Source organism: Carassius auratus, chromosome 3 (assembly GCF_003368295.1).
Source record: "Carassius auratus strain Wakin chromosome 3, ASM336829v1, whole genome shotgun sequence".
NCBI classification, from domain to species: Eukaryota; Metazoa; Chordata; class Actinopteri; order Cypriniformes; family Cyprinidae; genus Carassius; species Carassius auratus.
The window spans coordinates 14830222-14851142 of NC_039245.1; the positions used below are offsets into that span (position 1 = coordinate 14830222).

The 20921-nt window shown below is 36.9% G+C and overlaps 2 protein-coding genes and 1 long non-coding RNA gene across 4 annotated transcripts; all 3 read left to right on the forward strand.

Moving 5' to 3' along the window:
- The first annotated feature begins 971 nt into the window (after positions 1 to 971).
- Positions 972 to 1524, forward strand: LOC113055936 (uncharacterized). The gene is made up of 3 exons (XR_003277621.1): positions 972 to 1031; positions 1133 to 1198; positions 1485 to 1524. It is a non-coding gene; the product is annotated as an uncharacterized LOC113055936 (long non-coding RNA).
- A 4831-nt stretch (positions 1525 to 6355) lies between these two features.
- On the forward strand, positions 6356 to 14586 carry LOC113055023 (tripartite motif-containing protein 35-like). 2 transcript variants are annotated; one of them, XM_026220957.1, is made up of 6 exons: positions 6356 to 7018; positions 7800 to 7895; positions 9491 to 9721; positions 9799 to 9821; positions 9892 to 10013; positions 12624 to 14586. In XM_026220957.1, the coding sequence occupies exons 1-6, from the start codon at positions 6623 to 6625 to the stop codon at positions 13298 to 13300; spliced, it is 1545 nt and encodes a 514-aa protein (XP_026076742.1). In that variant the 5' UTR covers positions 6356 to 6622; the 3' UTR covers positions 13301 to 14586. The 2 variants fall into 2 exon arrangements, with proteins under 2 accessions (XP_026076742.1, XP_026076750.1); XM_026220965.1 differs by having other exon boundaries at positions 12630 to 14586.
- A 3968-nt stretch (positions 14587 to 18554) lies between these two features.
- On the forward strand, positions 18555 to 19433 carry LOC113055534 (SLAM family member 5-like). Its single transcript, XM_026221921.1, has one exon. It carries the CDS (start codon positions 18694 to 18696, stop codon positions 19306 to 19308), a length of 615 nt encoding a protein of 204 aa, XP_026077706.1. The 5' UTR covers positions 18555 to 18693; the 3' UTR covers positions 19309 to 19433.
- Positions 19434 to 20921: the final 1488 nt, after the last annotated feature.

Below are 20921 nucleotides of genomic sequence, written 5' to 3' on the forward strand. Positions count from 1 at the left end.
AAGCTACATAATCCTAGAAAATTTTGCAAATGTGTCTTGCTTGCCAGTAATGACAGGTTAGCTTGGATTAGCAAGGTCATTAATTGACAGAAAAGGCTGAAACGTCCTTTGGTGTGATAAAAAAAACAAAAGTCCTCCATTACTGTCACACCACAGGACAAAGTTTCTTTAAAAATGATTTTAAATAATTAAATAATATTTGTTTAACTCCTTTTTTATACTTTTAAATGCAATAATTACATTCATTAAATTAAGCTCTAATCATAAAAAAAAAAAAATCTTTAAAATATGACAATTTCACTTTTTAATAAAAAAAGTTACAAAAAAGGAACTTTTTTTCATGATATTCACATTTCTTCAAGATGCACCTTATACACACACATACACACATACATACATATATGAGTTTTCGTAAAAGCAACAATACAAAATCTTAAACTATAAAAGTGCCACTTTGTCCCACTATTATGCGCAGGCCTGGCATTTTGCACTGGGCTATAGAACTACAAAATTAATTTTAAATTACCAATATCATGATTGAATGACATTTTGAATTATGTAGTGATCTAATTCTATCCACCAAGCAATTGTATGTGAATGTGTGAGACTTATGGTCATGGTTATAGGGAAATAACAAGAAGAACAAAGTGCAGTAAACGGTAAAACTGTTTGCACTACAAACCAGTACGTTCATAATTAAGACAATACATTAAAAATAACATGGTGAGATACAGCAGTTTGCAACAGTAAACAGCAAAACAAGCTGTTTGTACAGCTAATATAGCTGCAATGACACCGAAAGCCAGACACATTAAATTTACAAATGGCCGCGCCCCCTCTTACAGAAAAAAAATAAGGGGCATATGTTTATTAATATGTTTATTTATTTAACGTAAGCGTGTGACTTTTAATTCGTGACGTGCTTTCATGGGCGTGCGCGCGGACCGGATGGAGTTGCCATGGAAACGGAGCGCAACACTGCAAATGTCACGAGGAAACACCCCGTTTCTCGCTGATTTCACTGTTTTCAGGTGAGTTAAGTCCATAAAATCACACAAATATTACTTATAACTGTTGTTGACACTTCTATTACTTGTATTTGACTCGCTTCTGTTGTTTATTTACTTTATAGGAATGGTTTAATGTCTTCGAAAAAGTCAGTTAGCATTTCTACCGTTTTCAGACGACGTATCTTCAGGTATGATAACACTATTGTGCTCTTATTTATTAAAGTTTGGGCTTTTAATCAAATCTTCATCTGTAGATAATAGCTTTTGACTGTTTTGTTGGTAATCTTTCAATGGATGGTTGGAAATTGCTTAATTTATTTAACCTTAACATTTACACTTTACTGTTTATCGATGACATCACGTTATCAAGGAGCACGAAAATTGGCAGAAAACTAAAGTTGTTTACCATCTTTTATGGTAAACATAAAACTGTTCTGCGATTTCAAGAGTGACAAAATAATCCTTCTACAACAGAAGGGAGTTTTCAAGATTTCAATATTTCTGAAGGGAGCTGCTGACAGAGATGTAGGAAGCGCTGAAAAGGTTAAGTAACCTAATATGCATTTTTTTTCACAACATATATCGCAATGAATCTGTTATTTAATTTATTTATTTTTTGCATGTCACCTGCTCTAGCTTGTTTCCATCTAATAAACCTGGAACTGCAGACTAAATATTGTTGGCTCTGTGTCAAATTGCTTGTTTTGTTCCTAGATTCTTCAGTGCTGATGGCCTGCTGCATCCAGCAGAGTCGGAGTGAACCTACTGTAAGACAACATCTCCAAGATGCTATTGACCACAAGACTAGTACAGTAAGTCAAACCTCAAATATACTGTACACCAGTGTTCAAAAGCTTGAAGTTGATACAATTTGTAATAATTATCTTCTGCTCACCTCTGTAGTAATTATTTGATTAAAATATGTAAAAAGAGTAATATTGTGATATATTATTACAATTTAAAATAGCTGTTTTCTATGTGAATACATTATAAACTTAATTTATTCCTGTGATGTGCAGCTGTACTTTCAGCATCATTCCTCCAGTCTTCAGTGTCAGGTGGATCCCTCAGAAATGCTGATTTTGCTGCTCAAGAAACTAATCATCAGCGTTGAAACAGTTGTGCTGCTTCATTTTTTTTGTGGAAACTGTGATGCATTTTATTTTTCAGGATTCACAGATGAATACAAAGTTCAAAAGACCTGCATTTATGCATTTAGCAGACGCTTTTATCCAAAGCGACTTACAGTGCATTCAGGCTATCAATTTTTACATATCATGTGTTCCCGGGGAATCAAACCCCCAACCTTGCACTTGCTTGCTTGCTAGCACAGTGCTCTACCAGTTGAGCTACAGGAACACTAGTTGAAACAGATGATTTTGAACAATTTGATGCATGTAACACTAACATTCAAATGTTTGGAGTCTATGTGACAATGAATCCAACAAAAAAAATTTCAGCACGTCTGTATTTTAACATTGATCATAATCAGAAAATGTTTCTTGAGCAGTAAATCATCATATTAGAATGATTTCTGAAGATGTGTCACTGAAGACTGGAGTAATGATGCTGAAAATTCAGCTTTGATCAAAAGGAATAAATGACATTTTAACACAATATTCACATAGAAAGAGTTGTTTTGTATTGTAATAGTCACAGTGTTACTATTTTACTGTAATTCGATTCATTAAATGGAGCCGTGGTGAGCATAAGATATTTTTTATAAATGCATAAAATATCTTACAGACCCCAAACTCTTGAATGGTTGTGTAAATTACAGTTATGATGTTCCTCCCAGTTAAATTTTATCAAAATGTATTAAATGTTACTCTGGCATATGCAGTCCATTCTATAGAGACTGTGTCTGTTCCCCAAAAACAGACAACAAATAATATGTTTATTAAGCGATCTAGAAAAATTATTTCAGTTTAAACATACTAGATTAAAAATAGTACTCAATGTACTCCATTGATGAAATAGGAAAAAGTGCACATTGCCTGAAATGATATGAACAGCAGCTATGCTAATCTTTCTCCCTTTGCCTTCCTGTTTCTGCAAATGTCCATCCCAGGGTTATTAGAAACTGCACAGCACAGGACTTGCAGGACTTGTGAGGACTTCAGATGATACCAGTACTCAAAAGACCTTAGATGATGGCAACTATAGATGGACATACAAACTACCGCCACTGCAAAAAAGGTAATGTTAATTTGAAAGAGCTGTGTCACAGTATCAAGGGCTCCTTATCAGTTCTGCTTTCAGTACTGGAGAGTAAAAGATAAAAAAAATTTTGTTTGATGTTTTTATTAGTACATATACGTTATCTTGCACATTTTATCTCCACAACAGATTCTAATTTGAAAGAAGTTTATAAAGCATGTTCGCTACTCCCAATTCAGAAGACTGAATCAGCCTGTGTATCTGAATGTTTCTCAAACTCACTCCTCTCTGCCGCGTCTGAATTTGGGATTTTCCTTAGCTGTCAGTTATAAACGTCAAAATTAAAAGAAATAAACATTTGAAATATAGCAGTCTGTGTGTAATGAATAAATATAATATACAAGTTTCACTTTTTGAATGGAATTAGTGAAATAAATCAACTTTTTGATGATATTCTAATTATATGACCAGCACCTGTATATCATTGCTCTTTTGTTGATTTTGATTGCTTCCATTGTGCTCATTTGTAAGTTGCTTTGGATAAAAGTGTCTGCTAAATGTAAATGTAATGTTAATGTGTATTTAACTATATTTATAAATATTTATCTCTATTTTTTATTTTGTAATAATGTAGATGTATTTGTTTTATATCTATGCATGCAGTTGTATTCATGTATGTATATTTATTTGTCTAATTTTTATATTTTAATAAAGCAGTTTAGACAACATGAGTGTTTTCTTTATTCTGGATGAATTACATATTCTTTTGTGTCTAGAAAGGGTAAATATGGGCCATATCTAACCCAGAAGTCAGCCACAACTGGGACGGATCTGGGCCACATCTCAGAAATGGCGTGGTTGACATCTGGGCCAGGTGTCGCCCATGCCATTTGTGAGATGCGGCATGGATCTGGTACAGTTGTGGCCGACTTCTGTCAGACAAAACTGGGCCAGATCTGGCCCTGATGTCACCCACACCATTTCTGAGATGTGGCCCAGATCTGATTCAGTTGTGGCTGACATATGTCAGCCAGACTCAGGTTGAGTCATCGCCGTCATTCCGCGCGGTATGTGGGCCAGAAGAATATGGGAGATGTGGGCCAGAACTGGGCCACATGTCATTTGCTATCTGGGTACTTTTCTGAACTGTTACAACATAATATTATATTAAAATGGCTCACTATTTGGCAGGTATTGCATTAAAATCAGCCTTTTTATTCATGAATTAAAAACTACTTATCAATGATTTATAATGCATTTGTTATTATTTATGAGCACCTCTATAAACCCTGTATAAAGGGAACCTTAATGTAAAGTATTACCAATAATGGAAACAAAAATATGTGTACTTTATTTTTAATAAAATATATTGGACCTTCTATGAAACAGACTGCCACAAAATGGAGATTCAATCTTTTTTTGCGTCTGTTTCTTATAGGGAATCGTTTGTCTTTCCATGAATGGGATATTATTATTATAATGACATAAACGTCAAAATGAATGTAGTATAACTCCTTCTTAAGATTGTTTCTCTGCTTCTGACTTGGTGTTTTTGTTCATTAGACGTGTGTATCTTATGTGTGTGTTCTGTTCAACTCGTGATAATATCTGAACACGTTTGTTTCAGTGTCTGTATTTTTAAGTTCAAGGTCAAGTGGGCTTTATTGTTAAAAGTTGAACCTGAAGTGATCCTGATGTTGTTCTCCACAGTGTTCGAACTATACCGTGTCCTTTGGGGGAGCCCACTTTTTTTTTTTTTTTGGGGGGGGGGGGGGGGTGTAGAGTTCGTGCACATGCGCATGCCTCAAATAAGGACTTACAACAGCTACAAGTGTATGCACTATTATACATTTTCGACACGAGTGCCTCAAAAAAGGACTTATAATGACTTACAAAGATACATAACAGCTACAATATGCACTATTATACTTTATCGACACAAATTGATAGGTCAGGAAGACAGCCTTGAATGATGTTGTGGTCTCCTCCATTAATTTAGACCTCGATTACTTTATTTGGCAGAATCGCCTTTTGCTTAGTTAATGCCACTTCAATGGCCATCTTGTGTGCAATGCTGTCCCTGTATTTATATATAATTTTTCGCGACTGGTTCTGAGCATTAACCATTAATCCACTCCTCAGACAAGTGCGTGCCAGGTACCTTTTCAGACAGAAGAAGGTTTTTTGCGTCCTTACAAGTTGTAACGAGTGGGAAAAAATGTGGCCCCTTTAAGAGCTGCGCGCTCCCTGTAAAACGGTATGCACTCTGTATGATAATGTATACACGCGCGACTCGAATCCCCCATGTATGCGGGTAATCTCTGTTTGGAAATCATTTGTTTTAATCTTGTTTGTTTTGTTTTGGTTACGCTGTGGACGGTGGAACATGGGACAGACAATTGCCCGAGTTCGATTGGAGAAATAAAACGCGAGTCGTTGTTAAATGTCAATCGCCTCCGTGAGTTTTGTCTGGCCTAATAACTTTGTGAGCTACCCATATTTTGTCCCCCTCTTGACACAACGCGTTACAAAGTGATGCACCCCAAGCTTCCATCCTTAACACACAGCCATGTATATTGGCTCTTCCAGTCTCTCCACTGCTGGCTGTTCCAGTTTAACGCGAGAGAGGACTCGAAGCAAGAAAGCAAGAGGGTTTAGGATCCCAGAGATTACTTTTCTTCAGCTTCATGCGTTTTCACGGTGGGCTTGGCTTGAGGTTTACCAGTGCTTTCAGCAGGTGAATCAGTCGTGCGTCATCACTACACAATTTCTTAATAAAACCAAAATTAATTGAACTACCTTGTTCCTTTTTGCCCTAGCTATGATGCTATAACTGCATAATGGAAGGACTTTTGCGCACGATAAATGGCCTCCAACGTTTATTTTGTTTCTACGAACCTATGACATACTAACATGTGGAATTTGAAGCGCAGCGCCCCCACACCTTCTGTAATCTTAATTGAAGTTAATTAGGTTTTAATCGCCGTCATGCATGAATGAATAATATTTTGCCATCATAATCACATTACAAAACTGAAATTGCACTTAAAAATATTCACATTGTCAGTATTTTTTGAGACCCCCCAAAATTTCAGATTTCTCGTTTTCAGGGGAGCCCATGTCTTATTAAGGGGAGCCGAGCTCCCCCTAGCTCCCCCGTAGTTCGCACTATGGTTCTCCATAGACTCCTCCTCTCACAGCTCTTACCAGGAAGAGACTGACGTGTCATCTTATCTCCTTTCTGAGAAACTGACTCTCTTCTCTACTGACAAAAACAATAAAGATTCATCGCAGAAGAATCAAGAGAAACTCTTTCAAAAAGGAATTGTGTTTAGTTTATTTCTGAACAGACAGACTGAAGATCTTTGTGATTCCAGTGATTCATTTTTCAAACGGACTTCATCCAGAAAGTGAAAGTAAAGTTTAGATTGTTGCAGCTCAAAGAGAAAACAATGGCTTCACAGTCTGAAGAAGATTATATCTGTCCTGTGTGCTGTGATATCTTCAAGACTCCTGTGTTTCTGTCATGCAGTCACAGTGTCTGTAAAGAGTGTCTTCATCAGTTCTGGAGAACCAAAGGAACTCAGGAGTGTCCCGTCTGCAGGAGAAGATCCTCAAGAGACAATCCTCCAGTTAATCTAGTGTTAAAAAACCTGTGCGAGTCGTTCCTGAAGGAGAGGAATGAGGTTCGTTCATCAGGATCTGAGGAGATCTGCAGTTTACACAGTGAGAAACTCAAGCTCTTCTGTCTGGAGGACAAACAGCCGGTGTGTTTAGTGTGTGTTAACTCAAAGAAACACGACAATCACAAATTCAGACCCATCGATGAAGTGGTTTCATCATATAAGGTAAGAGAAATGAGTTTAAACGTCACGCTGTTGAAAAGCATTCTGAAGAGTTGATCTGATTGAGCAGTGCTGCAGTGACCAGGACTGCTTGTGTTTAGTCAAAAAGATGGACGACACACTTTCACTCGTCCTCTGAAGAACAGTAAAGCTGCCAATGTTCGGATAGAGCTCGGACATATTGATCTGATTCGAGTCTGGAGTGGAGTCGCGTCCCATTATTATATTTGAAGTGATATTTTATTATTTAGCTTGTCTCACGTCCCATTAGATCACATGGAGAGGGCGGGGTCTATGGCCTATACTGGGGTGATCGAAACATTTTGGCTCCACATTTCAAGACTTGTGCAGCACACTTGGTTTAGTCCAGCTTTCATATTTCTGGGTCCATTAAACTTTTTGGCTTACAAACTAAAAATCTAAGTTATGTAAAAACATAAATCATTTTTGCAGAACATTATTACCCAGATTGCACAGGTACGTCTCTAAGATGTCTGATAAGAGTGCTTGATCTGGGAAACATCTGACAAATGTCTCAGAAAAGCAGATTTACACACATTCTTACTCATAAAGATACAATAGACATTTTCTAAACATCTATTTTACAACAGATTACAACAGATATTTTAAAACAAATAATTAATACTAAATTAATTTAGTATATGGTCACAAAAACATTAGAAATCAGTATACTTTTGCACTAAATTCATTATATAATAATATCACTGTATAGTCTTCTTTTTTACTGTAATCTGATGTTTAATGTATTTTTGTTCAATTATAGGAGGAGCTCAATACAGCACTGAAAACATTACAAAGAAAACTGAAACACAGTGAAACAATGAAAGGAGAGTTTGAGGAAACAGTTGAAAATATCAAGGTAAGGAAACAGAGTCCAGAGTCATTTTCATTACAGCTGCAGGATCATTAGATAGAATTCGGATATATTTAATATAATAGACTCCGGGGGTTGTTTCTTAAAAGACATTAAGAATAATTAAAGTCCAAAACCTGAATTGAATGACCTAACAATCAGACGAGATAAAGCGGTTCCATAAACAACAATTTAAGTTCACTAATATGATCCAGTTCAACGAGTCAAAATCATTTAATGTTCAGGTGTATTAAGCAGCCCTTAATGTCAGTCATGGATCAAAGCGATCCACCACGACAAACAGCAAATACAGGTGCATTAGAATGTCGTGGAAAAGCTCATTTCTGTAATTCAACTCAAATTGTGAAACTTGTGTATTAAATAATTCCAATGCACACAAACATTAATTGCCAAAGAAGCTGGCTGTTCACAGAGTGCTGTATCTAAGCATGTTAACAGAGAGTTGAGTGGAAGGAAAAAGTGTGGAAGAAAAATATGCACAACCAACCGAGAGAACCGCAGCCTTATGAGGATTGTCAAACAAAATCGATTCAAGAATTTGAGTGAACTTCACAAGGAATGAACTGAGACTGGGGTCAAGAAATCAAGAGCCACCACACACAGACGTGTCGAGAGATTTACTGAATCACAGACAACATCAGAGGCGTCTTACCTGGGCTCAGGAGAAGAAGAACTGGACTGTTGTCCTGTGGTCCAAAGTCCTCTTTTCAGATGAGAGCAAGTTTAGTATTTCATTTGGAAACCAAGGTCCTAGAGTCTGGAGGAAGGGTCTTAAACTACTTCAGTCTGTGTGCACTGAATTGATTTAATATTTGAGCTGAATTACTGAAATAAATGAACTTTTCCACAACATTCTAGTTGATTCAGATGCACCTGTACAGCAGTTCTGTTTAATGCATTTGAGACGTTGTGTTTTCCTCACTGTATAACTGACACGTCACAGGTATATTTTTCATCTATAAATGTTAGAAAGTCATGCAGAGATATATATTTTGCTGTCAAGAGTGGACGAGGCTTACGTGAGTGAACGAGCGCTGCTGTGTGCTAAACTGTTGGAACGCAACAGAATAATAGTGCAATAATTCCAATAAAATATGCATTCTGATCAAATATTTCTTATTTGACATTAAATGTGACACATGTAGAGTCTTAATCCTACATATAAATGTTTTTTTTAATGATAGCAGTAACTGTGAATCAAATCTACTATCTCAAATGAGTTAATATTCCCAACTGAATACACGTGTAGCACCATGTTAAAATATTTGCAAATATCTTAAAATAAAGTCTTGTCGGTTTGTTTATGTTTTATTTAAGTTGAATTTTCTGTTTATATTAAATTTGGAGCGATTAAAAAAATACAAAAAATTAATAAATATATATATTTGAGGAGCTCAGTTTAGCCTGCCTCTGCTTATTTGGTGAACTTGTTTTATGAAACAGTCCCCAGTTGATTATTTGTGTAAATGATGAGCAGTGATCTGCTTCTGGATCGTTATATGTCTGTGTCTGAGTCTCTCTCAGATCTGAATGATGTGATTGTGATGGAGACGATTGAAGTGAATTTGGTTTGATTTCAGTCTCAAGCTGAGCACACAGAGGGTCAGATTAAACAGCAGTTTGAGACGCTTCATCAGTTTCTCAGAGATGAAGAAGAAGCTACAATCACTGCACTGAGAGAGGAAGAGGAGCAGAAGAAGCAGATGATGAAGGAGAAGCTGGAGGAGATCAACACACACATCTCAGCTCTTTCACAGTCAATCAAAGACACGGAGGATATGATGAACGCCAGTGACGTCTGCTTTCTGAAGGTCTGATTTCAGATCATTGGTTGATTGATTGATGATTGATTGAGTTGTTGATGATCAATGGTGTGTTTGTTCTGCAGAAGTTTCCAGTCTCGATGGAAAGGTGAGTGATCTTCTCTCTCTCTGCTTCTGATCCAAAGTCACTTCAGTTCTGATCCTGAATGTTCTTCCAGAGTCCAGATCTCATCACAGCCGGATCCACAGACTCCTTCTGGAGCTCTGATTCATGTGCCACGATACTTGGGCAACCTGCCCTTCAGAGTCTGGAAGAAGATGCAGGACATCGTCCAGAACAGTGAGTCTGACTGCAGGAGATCTGAGCTCACACACACAATTAAAAAAAGAAAAAGACATTTATTTCTTACAGATTTTTCTATATTTAAAAAACAAACAAACAGCAAAAAAGAAAAAAAAACAATAGCATTACGAAAACACAGTGAACTGACATATAATGCTGAGGTCGGCAACCTTTTGTGCTGAAGAGAGGGTCACATGCACGACGATTAAATGTCCGGTGTGTTTTATATTTAAGATGAAGTGAATACGTGCCATTTTTAATTTTCTGATTATCTAATCTGCCAATACCCCTCCCGCCCCATCGTACTAATTGTATAACAATATATATATTTTTTATCCGAACATTTAAGAATGATTATGTACTGTATATATACAGCATGCATATTAAAACAAAAATGTAAAATGGATACTGTATCTATACAGTATATAATCTTTTTTAATTGTTCAGATACAAATATATATTTAATTATTATACTCTTAGTTTTCTGAAGAATGTTTTCATAAATTGACGGAGATCGGAGATCATGCTGCGCACACACAGAAACACGACTTTTTCAATACTGAAACTAGATTATATTTCTCAGCAACGAGGGGTTAAATGCTGTTTAAACCCAGCTTCATTGTTTGTAGAGAGAGACACGGGTAATTCACACACGCTAGCGATGGCGATGCCTGTATAGCCCACGCAAAATATATATAAACACAGGGCTCTCAAGTTTTGAAGACAGGCAAGAGTGACCCCCCCCCCCCCCCAGCCGACATGGGGGTCAAAGGGAATGGGGGTGTTCCATTAATAATGAGAGAGAGACAGAGATTATGACTGGTGTTGTTTATTGTAAGCGTTTGTTGCCTTTCTGGACTCCTGTATCATTTGAAACAGTTCCCCAAAACTGCTCCACATCACAGACTGTTGGTTCTGGGGCAAGGCAATGTCCATGAGTTGGTACTCCATAAACTCCTCACTTACTTGGTCTTGTTCCTGTGAACCCTTTGAACCCTATAAAAACCCTTTATTACCCCAAACTACATAAAAAAGCTTGATCAGTCACATAAAAGTAATCGGAATGCAGCTGCTTTATTTCTCATTGACGTGTGAACTTCCCCTTTAAACAGTGTCTTCGGCTACTGTTCTGCGGTGTGAAGCGACCCCAATAACATGATATTTAGCCCCTGGCATCCACATTGTGAAAGTGAAGTGACATGTGGCCAACAACGGTGTCCCATTCTCTGAATATGTCATCTGCATTACACCCATCCAAGTGCACTCACAGCAGTGAGCAGTGAACACACACACACACACACACACACACACCCGGAGCAGTTGGGTTTCAAAAGTTGCTAAATCTAGGACAGAAGCTCAGAGTTAAGACGAGAAGGGAAGAGAAGAAGAAAATACCATTGACATCCAAACTTCTCAGATGACAGTCAGTTCCCTTCAGAGATATTCATAAACCCCTCGTCCCCAATTCAGTATTTAGGATTTTGTTCCACTATCACGCCCGTCGTGAACAGTGAGCTGCTCTGCTGCTAGAGCATCGTCTCACTGTCACTGTACCATACTCCCAGAAATAACAGAAGACATATGTACACAAATATAGTACAAAGACTGGAGAAATGTAATGTATTTCTGTTTTATTATGTTTGTCTTTATCATCAATTTTGATCAATTTAAAGGATCATTGCTAAATAAAATTATTAATTTCTATATTTAATTAAGTTTTCCTAAAAGAAATCACTGACTCCAAGTTTTTGAATGGAATAGTGTATAATGTTACAAAATCGTTTTATTTCAGATAAACGCTGATCTTTGGATCTTTCTATTCATTTATAGAAAGGCACTGTTTTTGCTGTACTTTGAATCAAATAAATGCAGGCTTGGTGAACAGAAGATAATTCTAAAAAATAAATAGCTAAATAAAAACATTAAAATCTTACTGTTGAAAAACTGTTGACTGGTGGTGTGCAGCTCTATTTCTCACTGTACGTGAACACGACGTGTTTTCCTGTGTTTTCTCTGGTATCTCTGTTTAATAATGATTGGCCATTAATGAATGATTTGTTAATTTACAAGGTGAACTAATCATTCATTATACCACAAATATTCAGGGAAAATGGAGAAAAACATGTAGACAGGAATGAATGCCTCTGTCCACTGATTGGTCAGTGTATAATAAAGTATACACAGTAACATAATAAAAGTCCTCTGCTGGTACTGATTTACTGTTATTCTGTTGTCAGGTCAAGTCATCTTTTATTTATATAATGCTTTTAACACTACAGATTGTGTCAAAGCAGCTGAAGAGCATTAATTAGGAAAATAGTGTGTCAATAATGCAGAAGGAGAATAATACACACTCATTTCAGTTAAAGAAAGTTCATAGTTGAACTCAGTGATGTCATCATCTGGATATTGTGACATTAATAAAAAAAGAGTAGCTTAAAACACATGTAAAAAAATTGCAGGTAGATTTAGTCTGCTTCATCTGGATACAGAATCATTATTGCCTGTATTGTTACTGTAACTGTATTATTATTATAGGAATGTACTACATGTTTACTGCTGAGGTAAAATAAGTGATGGTGTGATCTGTTTTCTTTTGTCATACAGAGTCAGAAAGACGATTAGTGCTGCTGGGTCAAACTGGTGTTGGGAAGAGTGCAGCTGGAAACACAATACTGGGACGAGAAGAGTTCAGATCTGGGATGGATGACACATCAGTAACACATGAATGTTCAGCTGCTCACGCCACTGTTTCAGACAGATCTGTGACTGTAGTTGATACTCCTGGATTATTTCACACAGACATGGACCAGGAAGAGTTAATGACAGAGATCATGAAAAGTGTTGATTTATCCAGTCCTGGACCACACGCTTTTCTCATTGTGTTTCCTGTGAATCTGAGATTCACTGAACATGAGCAACAGATTCTTGAGCAGACTGAGATGATGTTTGGTCAGGAGGCGTTAAAATACTCCATCATTCTCTTCACTCATGGAGATCTGCTGAAAGGAAAAAACATAGATGACCTCATTAATTGGAACATCAAATTAAGAGATCTAGTCCAGCAGTGCGGAGGCAGATATCACGTCTTCAACAATGAAGATGAGAGTAACAGAGTGCAGGTGAATGATCTGCTGAAGAAGATTGACACAATGATAGAGCAGAACAGAAGAGGATATTACAGTCATCAGATGCTTGAAGAAGCTCAGAGAAGAAGAGAGGACACCAGAAGAGGACGAGGAGAGAAAACAGCACCAAAGTCAGTGTCAGGAAAGTGTGTGTAGTTGATGCTCCTGGATTCTTTCACACACAGATGAAAACTGAAGAGATCATGAGAAGTGTTTCAGTCTTTGACAGCTCACTTTCCTCTTGTTTGGTCAGGAGCAGTTAAAATACTCCATTCACAGAGATCATCTACACGAGACGCTCACGCAGGAGAAGAGAAGATTAAGACAGATTCACATCTGAACTCTGAACTCTGTTATTCCTGCAGTGATCTACAGTAAGAGATTGAAGGACATCTCTAAATCAGTGCTTGATACTTGGATGTCCACCCGATTGAGAATTAAACTCTGCTGTTCACCAAAAGAGCAGCACAAGAGCATGGGACTATAGACCGAATATTACACATGTACACTGATCATATTAAACTCTGATTCTGACATTCGTTACATAAAGTTTTCTTGTAACTGATTACACCGCATATTTAACAAGAAAACATTTATCAGTGAAACTCAGAATCTTTAATGTTAGATCTTTCATTGTCTCTGAACAAAATGATTCATTATTATTAATGACAAAACAAGAAAATAGTACAATGACAAACTCGCTGATTATGAACACAGAGTTTATTAACAAAACTAATGAGACTGATGACATGATATACCTGAGCTGTGACAAAACTAATAAAACATTAATAAATGAATTAGCTCTTGATTGAAATAGTGATGTCAGAATAAAGCACTTTCTGCTAATAACAGACTTGATTACAGCAGGATTGATAACTTTAATGACCATGAATAAATACAGAAATCATAATCATTATATAAATACATGCTCATTTTCTAACCTTGGTTCATCTCGTTACATTAAACTTCTTACAGGAAGCTTTGTATATGTTGTAATAGTCCATTTTAACTGATGATGCTACACTTCTGTTAATAATCATACAACATATGAACAGATTTTGATGGGTTTTGTTCATCTGATCATTTTAATGCAGAAACAAATGCTTCTGAAGATATATGAATAATAATCTCTTGTGTAAAATACCATGCACAGAAATATGAATTCACTGTTTGCAAACCTCTTTTCTGGACTCAGGTATGTGTTCATTACTTATTTGAGTCTAGTTCACAGTTTAAAATGTAAAAGTAGGGTATTTGCTCCTGATACTGGGTTAATAAACAGAAACAGTGTAAACTGAAAGGAAAGATGGTATTTACTGATTTTATACACCAGATTATTGTGAATAAACCAGGAGGATCTTGAAAATTATTGTGGGGTGACATGAGGACTGTGAGGAGTGCAAACAAGCATTCTTTCATCTAAACCTAATCTAGAGTATATCATCTGGATGTCTTTGTGCATTTCTTTTACTGCATTTGATTCAGATTTTCCTTCAAAACTACACATTTACAAGATCACATTCATCACTTATGCTGAACATCTCTATTATTACCCACCAGCTCTTTTTATCAGTAATGGTTTGATGAAATCTGCTGTCTGGGACATTATCTGAGGGCTTTAAACCAATGCAGGGTTCGTGTGTGTGTGTGTGTGTGTGTGTGTGTGTGTGTGTGTGAGCTGTCTGCAGTCAGACGCCTGAAACACATCGTGACACACGAGCATCTGTTCACACTGCTCAGAGATTCAGTTTAGTTTGAGTTCCTTTAGCTCGAAGTTAAGATTGATTCATCACGGTTTCTACAGAACAAATACAACTCAAAACATAAGAACAAACTCAGTGTGTATTTGAAATGATTTATAATATCAAAACAACACATCTGCACGTGGTTTATAACAGAAAGAGTTTATACCGAGTAGCGCGAGCACTTTAAATGATTAGAGACACTTATCTAAAGTGACCTGATAATTAATAATACTAAATCAAAAGAATCTAGTATGAAATGAAAAGATGTTCCTGGAGAGCTTCTTCCATGCTGAGGACATGAGATGATGAAAGTGTCTTTGCTCTTTATTAAAGGAACAACAAGGCTCCTCTGGTTCAGTTTGAGAAAATATGAAACTGATTCAATCATCACACAGTCATCATCTCGTGACCTGGACTCGACTGAAGCAGGAGCATCAGATCCCTGCAGGACACACATTCATTTACAGCAGCTGCAGATTTATATTTTTAAAACCTGTTATTAGAAATATTTTCATAACCTCAATGTGCAATACACGTGTTAACCTACAGAGACGACATTGCTCTACAAGTGCAACAACACTGTGACACACAAACAGATAACCCCAAATACACTCTAGACCACCAGTCAGGATGAAATACAGGAAGAGAAGCAAGGATTCACAGCTTTTCCTAAGGATAAGAGAAGAAGAAACGAGCGGGAAAAGATGTAAACTTATCTTACCTATTTGATTCTCTTCATTTGAATGTACAGTTTTGAGTATTAAGTCTATGTTATTCAGATGATGTTATCATGTTTTAGCATCAAGAGAATGGGACTCGAACATTTGATCACACTAACAACAATGGCGGCCTAAAACATCTACACATCGATCAAATGTGTAACGATACGATTTTTCAATGCCACATGTAAAATATCATAACATAGTAGTAAAATAGGAAACTTCTTTTGGCACTGTCCACATTTTCAGCAATGCATCACCATCAACACATGAACACATCTCATTCAAACTCACCTGTCAGGACTGATATCAGGACTGTCTGAAGACACAAGGTGAGTTAAGAAGAGCTGAGAATAGTGATGCTGGGGTCACACGCAGATGTTGAAGCCCTCTGTAGAAACACAATCCTGAGACAGAAGGCCTTCTGAGGGTCACTGTCCTCCCTGAACTAGTTTGAGAGGCATGATGGGATTGTTTTGAAGAGAAATGTGGTGGTAATCAGCTCTCCTGACCTTCAATCCTGCTCTCTCTCCTGAAGAACAGCATGTGAAGAGATTGTTCCTTCTGTCTGGTCCTGGACCTCACGCCCTTCTCCTGGTCCTCAAGCCACGAATATTTACAGATCTAGAGAAAGACGCGCTCAAGCACATTAACAACACTTTTGGTGCAGCTTCATCTGTGTATGTTATCGTCTTCTTAATGCACGAGTATGTGAGTGTTCAAGAACTGGATCAGTAAAGTCTCTAGACTTCCAGACGAACACACCGTCATCTACAGAAGAATGGAAACCATAGACAGAGTTTCACTTCAATGTGAGGCAGATGAAACACATTAAAAATACATTTAGAATGAGCAATAACTGCTGTACAAAGAGTAAAAAAAACAATGCAGAAAAGCCGAATTGCGTATATGACCACAATTATTCTGTCAAATCAATCAATCAACTCATTCTGTGTGTGCTAGACCAGAGCCAGTTTCTTATTCTCCTCATAGTGGAACATTTCAGCCCACTTTTTTTTTTTTTTGAGGGCAAAAGTAACTACAACAAGAGTGTCAGGGGAAAACAGAAATGAGATATCTGAATCATTTACTAATAAACACTGTTTTCTGAGTCAGTGTTACGGTGTAAAGAGTTTTATCTAGACAGGAAGTCAGCAAGAAACTCTTGATCTACAAACTGAGCACAGATCAAACAAATGGCCACGTACAAGATCTGTGTCCACCTTGCAGATCAAACCATGTTTCTGAAGAAAAGTGACCGCATAAGGTTTCGGTTTGATTCAGATGAGCTGCTAGAGTCACACCTCAGTAACTCTGCCAATGTCAGGTGGTAGATAACTTGAACTCTTAGTTTCTTTTTTAACCATGATTATTAGCAACATTCTGAAAGATCAACTACATGAGCAGTGTTACATGATCAAAACAGTTCAAGTCTTAATTAGAGGCAGAAGATTGTTTTGATGTAAGTACAGGACGTATGACGTGTGTTTCGGTGTGAACTACACGAGGGTCAAACTCTGTTGTGGGGTTCATACCAGATCAGTCCACAGTCATTTTAGATCAGACACTGAACGAGGAAAGATGTTTCACACGCTGGTGGTCTTCTGTTTGAGCTGCTGTCATCTGACTGGTAAGTTTAACCTCAGTCTGACAAACTACAGTTCATTTTCACCTGCTGTTGTTTTAAAACGGTGATGTACAGGCCTGGAAACAGTCCTGAAAATATTTTCAAATGTCAAGGAAAATAATGGAAATGTATATACAGAAACTCAGCAGGGCTCAGAAAGTGCTTTTCAAAACACTGTGCTTTTTTTGTTTGTTTGTGTTTCTTTTTAAATGATTTTAATTTCAAGGATTGTTGCTGAACAAACAAATGCAAACAGCCGTCTCTCTAAAAATACTTCAGTAGTTATCATGAGCAACAACGGAAGTAAAATAAATGATTTAGTCAAAAACCAATTAACATATAATTTCAAACTACAGGGGCTAATTCAACCAGCTGGATAAAAAAATAAAATAAATAAATAAATAAATTACAGTTTAAAACTACAGGGGCTGATTTAACCAGCTGGATTAAAAAAATAAAATAAATAAATAAATAAATTACAGTTTAAAACTACAGGGGCTGATTTAACCAGCTGGATTAAAAAATAAAAATAAATAAAGTTTAAGCTCATCCAGCGCTCCAATAAATATTTCCACCTGTTTCACAAACTAAAACTACAGCCGTGCACAACTACGCCAGTGTAGATGATTCACAGTCGATACACGTTGTGATTAAAATAAAGAAGTAAAATGTCTGTGACATGATAACAAGTGAACCCATCACATCTGCTTTCAGTCTAAATGTCTCCTAACAATGAGCACTTTACATCTGAACTCTACGAACACTGTTACGATGCAAACATCTTAAGTATGTAAATGGTAATTTAGCAAACTTGTGCTACATTTAAACTTACAGTATCTATCTATCTATCTATCTATCTATCTATCTATCTATCTATCTATCTATCTATCTATCTATCTATCTATCTATCTATCTATCTATCTATCTATCTATCTATCTATCTATCTATCTATCTATCTATCTATCCATCCATCCATCCTGGGCAAATTCACCGTAAACATTACATTTCATGTATACAATAATGAATTTACAATTTAGTCGTGGAAAAGAAAGTAATCTTGTACAAACCAGATGTAACTTTTCACTAAGTGTAAGATTTCATCTCAGATGTGCGCTGAGTCTAGATGGAGCTACAGTTATTACTCTCTTAAACAAAGGCACTTAATAGACATTCTTCACACATAAAGAAATATATTGTTCTTTTAAGAACTGTTTAATGGAAGGTTCTTTGAGGAACCAAATTTGCTTCTTTTAAGGCATTGTTGAAAAAAAAAAAAAAATTCTCTTTTTGGAAGCTCTATAAGTTCAGGTGTGTGTCTTTATGTCCAGTCTAGTCTTATCCCAGTGTACATGTCCAATCTGTCCACGTGACCCTGGTTTGAACCACAGTGGTCCTAATGTTCCTGTTCCTGTTCTTCAGGTGTGTTTCCTGCTAAAACTAATGGAAATCAGTCAGTGATGGAGGGAGATTCAGTCACTCTAGACTCTGATCTTACTGAAATGATGGATGACGATCTGATTCTGTGGACATTTGGACCTGGAAACACTGTAATAGCTGAAATTAATGTCCTGGCTGACAGCATGACTCTATTTGATGATGTTCTTGATGGGAGATTCAGAGACAGACTGAAGCTGGACGATCAAACTGGATCTCTGACCATTACACACACCAGAACTGAACACGCTGGACATTATAAACTAGACATCAAGCGTGTGATCAAGACTTTCAATCTCACTGTGTATGGTGTTCTGCCTGTTCCTGTCATCAGCAGAAACTCATCATCATCATCCTCATCATGTTCACTGGTGTGTTCAGCTGTGAATGTGAGTCATGTGACTCTCTCCTGGTTCAGAGGAATCAGTTTATTGTCCAGCATCAGTGTGTCTGATCTCAGCATCAGTCTCTCTCTTCCTCTGGAGCTGGAAGATCAGGATAAAAACAGCTACAGCTGTGTGCTCAACAATCCCATCAGCAACCAGACTCAACATCTGGACATCACTCGACTCTGTCACACATCTGCAGGTATGGGGATATTAACACTGATTTACTCTTATGTTTCAGGTCTGCTGTAGATCAGACAGATTGAGTCATTTAATCTGTTACAGATCAGGGCCTTCCTTTACTGTACGTGGTGCTTATCGCGGCTGGATCTCTGTTGATTGTAGCTGCAGTCATGATCTGCTGCATCTGCAAGAAATGTAGAAAAACAGGTCACAGGAGCACACAATTAATATGCACACATATTTATCATTTTAAACCCAGTTCATTTCCATTAATAATGAAACTTTGTCATTTTAATGCACATGTGATTATTGTTAATGCAGTCGAGACGCACGATGAAGACAGAACTGATTCAGTGTTGTGTAAACCAACACCAGCAAAAACAGTAAGTAGCTGAAAGATGTTGTATCAGTCAGTTTGTGTGAGTGAAGTTTGCACGATCAGAGGGTCAGTGTGTCCAGATAACACACACACACATCTGTAAGATCTGTTAAAGATCTGTTAAAGATCGCTTCATCTGGAAAACATCTGCGGTGTTCAAACATCTGATAGACGTCTGTAAGATGTCCGTTTTACATTCATTCAACATCATAACCATCTCAAAGACATCTTCTAAACGTCTTTTAGACATCTGATAGGAAACGTCCTACAGACGTATTGCAGATGAGCAAGACTCTAGAAAATACATCTAGCAGATATAAATTAAAGCTATGAGCCCTGTGAAGCTGTGGTTTACAGTGATTTTATAACAGATAACGACGTGAAGCAGAGTTTTATAAAGTGTATATTCCATATACATTATAAGGTTTCACAGATTAAAACAGAGCAAATAAAGTGTAACGATATTAATAAAAGCAACAAAATGCTGAGCAACACACAAATGTAAACAACGGTGTATGTTTGTGGAGGCATTTACAACAGCTTCGAACTTGGCTCAACCAGGCTGATCTCACGACAACTTATATTTTAAAAATTCGTATGAATATGACCTCTTTCATACAAGTTCATATGATTTGTGCTAAAACGTATGTATTTTAAGTACAACCTTCAGTTTATGGAGCACATCTGAAGTGTTTAACCATATTTTTATGCTATTTATAGTTACAGTAGTCAATGAAGGATGCATGCTCTTTGCACCTCAGCACAAGTTTTTCCATTTAACAGACCTAAAATTTAATTAGTACAAATCAAAACATATGAGCACATAAGCAGTGTGTTTTAAATGTATTTAAACTTTTAGGTTTAAACAAAAGCCACTGATAAAGGTTTATACATTTAGTGTTAGTTCATCATTCAATAGATTAGAAATGAAAATGCACATTAAAAAGAGAGTGCAGTGATCATCAATAATAACCATAGAAAGTCATTTTTATATGATTAGATGGTCATTGTACAGAAAGTAGCACTGCTGAGTAAGTGCTGGAGTCTGTCGTTGATCTGTGGTTTATGCAGCTTTAGCAGACAATGGTTTCTTTATAAATGTGCTTCAACAAGACTAGCGTCTGTGCTGTCACATGTGTGAAAGACAATCATTCTCAGAGTAAAATCTGTCATGAAATACTGTCTGATGATTTATCTGCTTAAAGTCATGATTGATGTCATTTCCTCTAGCTGCTCCATGTTAGCAACTCTTTGTAGTATGGTTAAAACATTAAGTTTTGCACAAAGTTAATTCAGCTGGACT

What these genes read in the sequence shown, in the direction of transcription:
- LOC113055023 (XM_026220957.1), top strand. Translation starts at nt 6,623, where the DNA reads ATGGCTTCACAGTCTGAAGAAGATTATATCTGTCCTGTGTGCTGTGAT. An exon ending in TTTCCAGTCTCGATGGAAAG is followed by an intron (nt 9,822 to 9,891) that starts GTGAGTGATCTT and finishes ATGTTCTTCCAG; the next exon opens with AGTCCAGATCTCATCACAGC. An exon ending in GCAGGACATCGTCCAGAACA is followed by an intron (nt 10,014 to 12,623) that starts GTGAGTCTGACT and finishes TTTGTCATACAG; the next exon opens with AGTCAGAAAGACGATTAGTG.
- LOC113055534 (XM_026221921.1), top strand. Translation starts at nt 18,694, where the DNA reads ATGGAGGGAGATTCAGTCACTCTAGACTCTGATCTTACTGAAATGATG.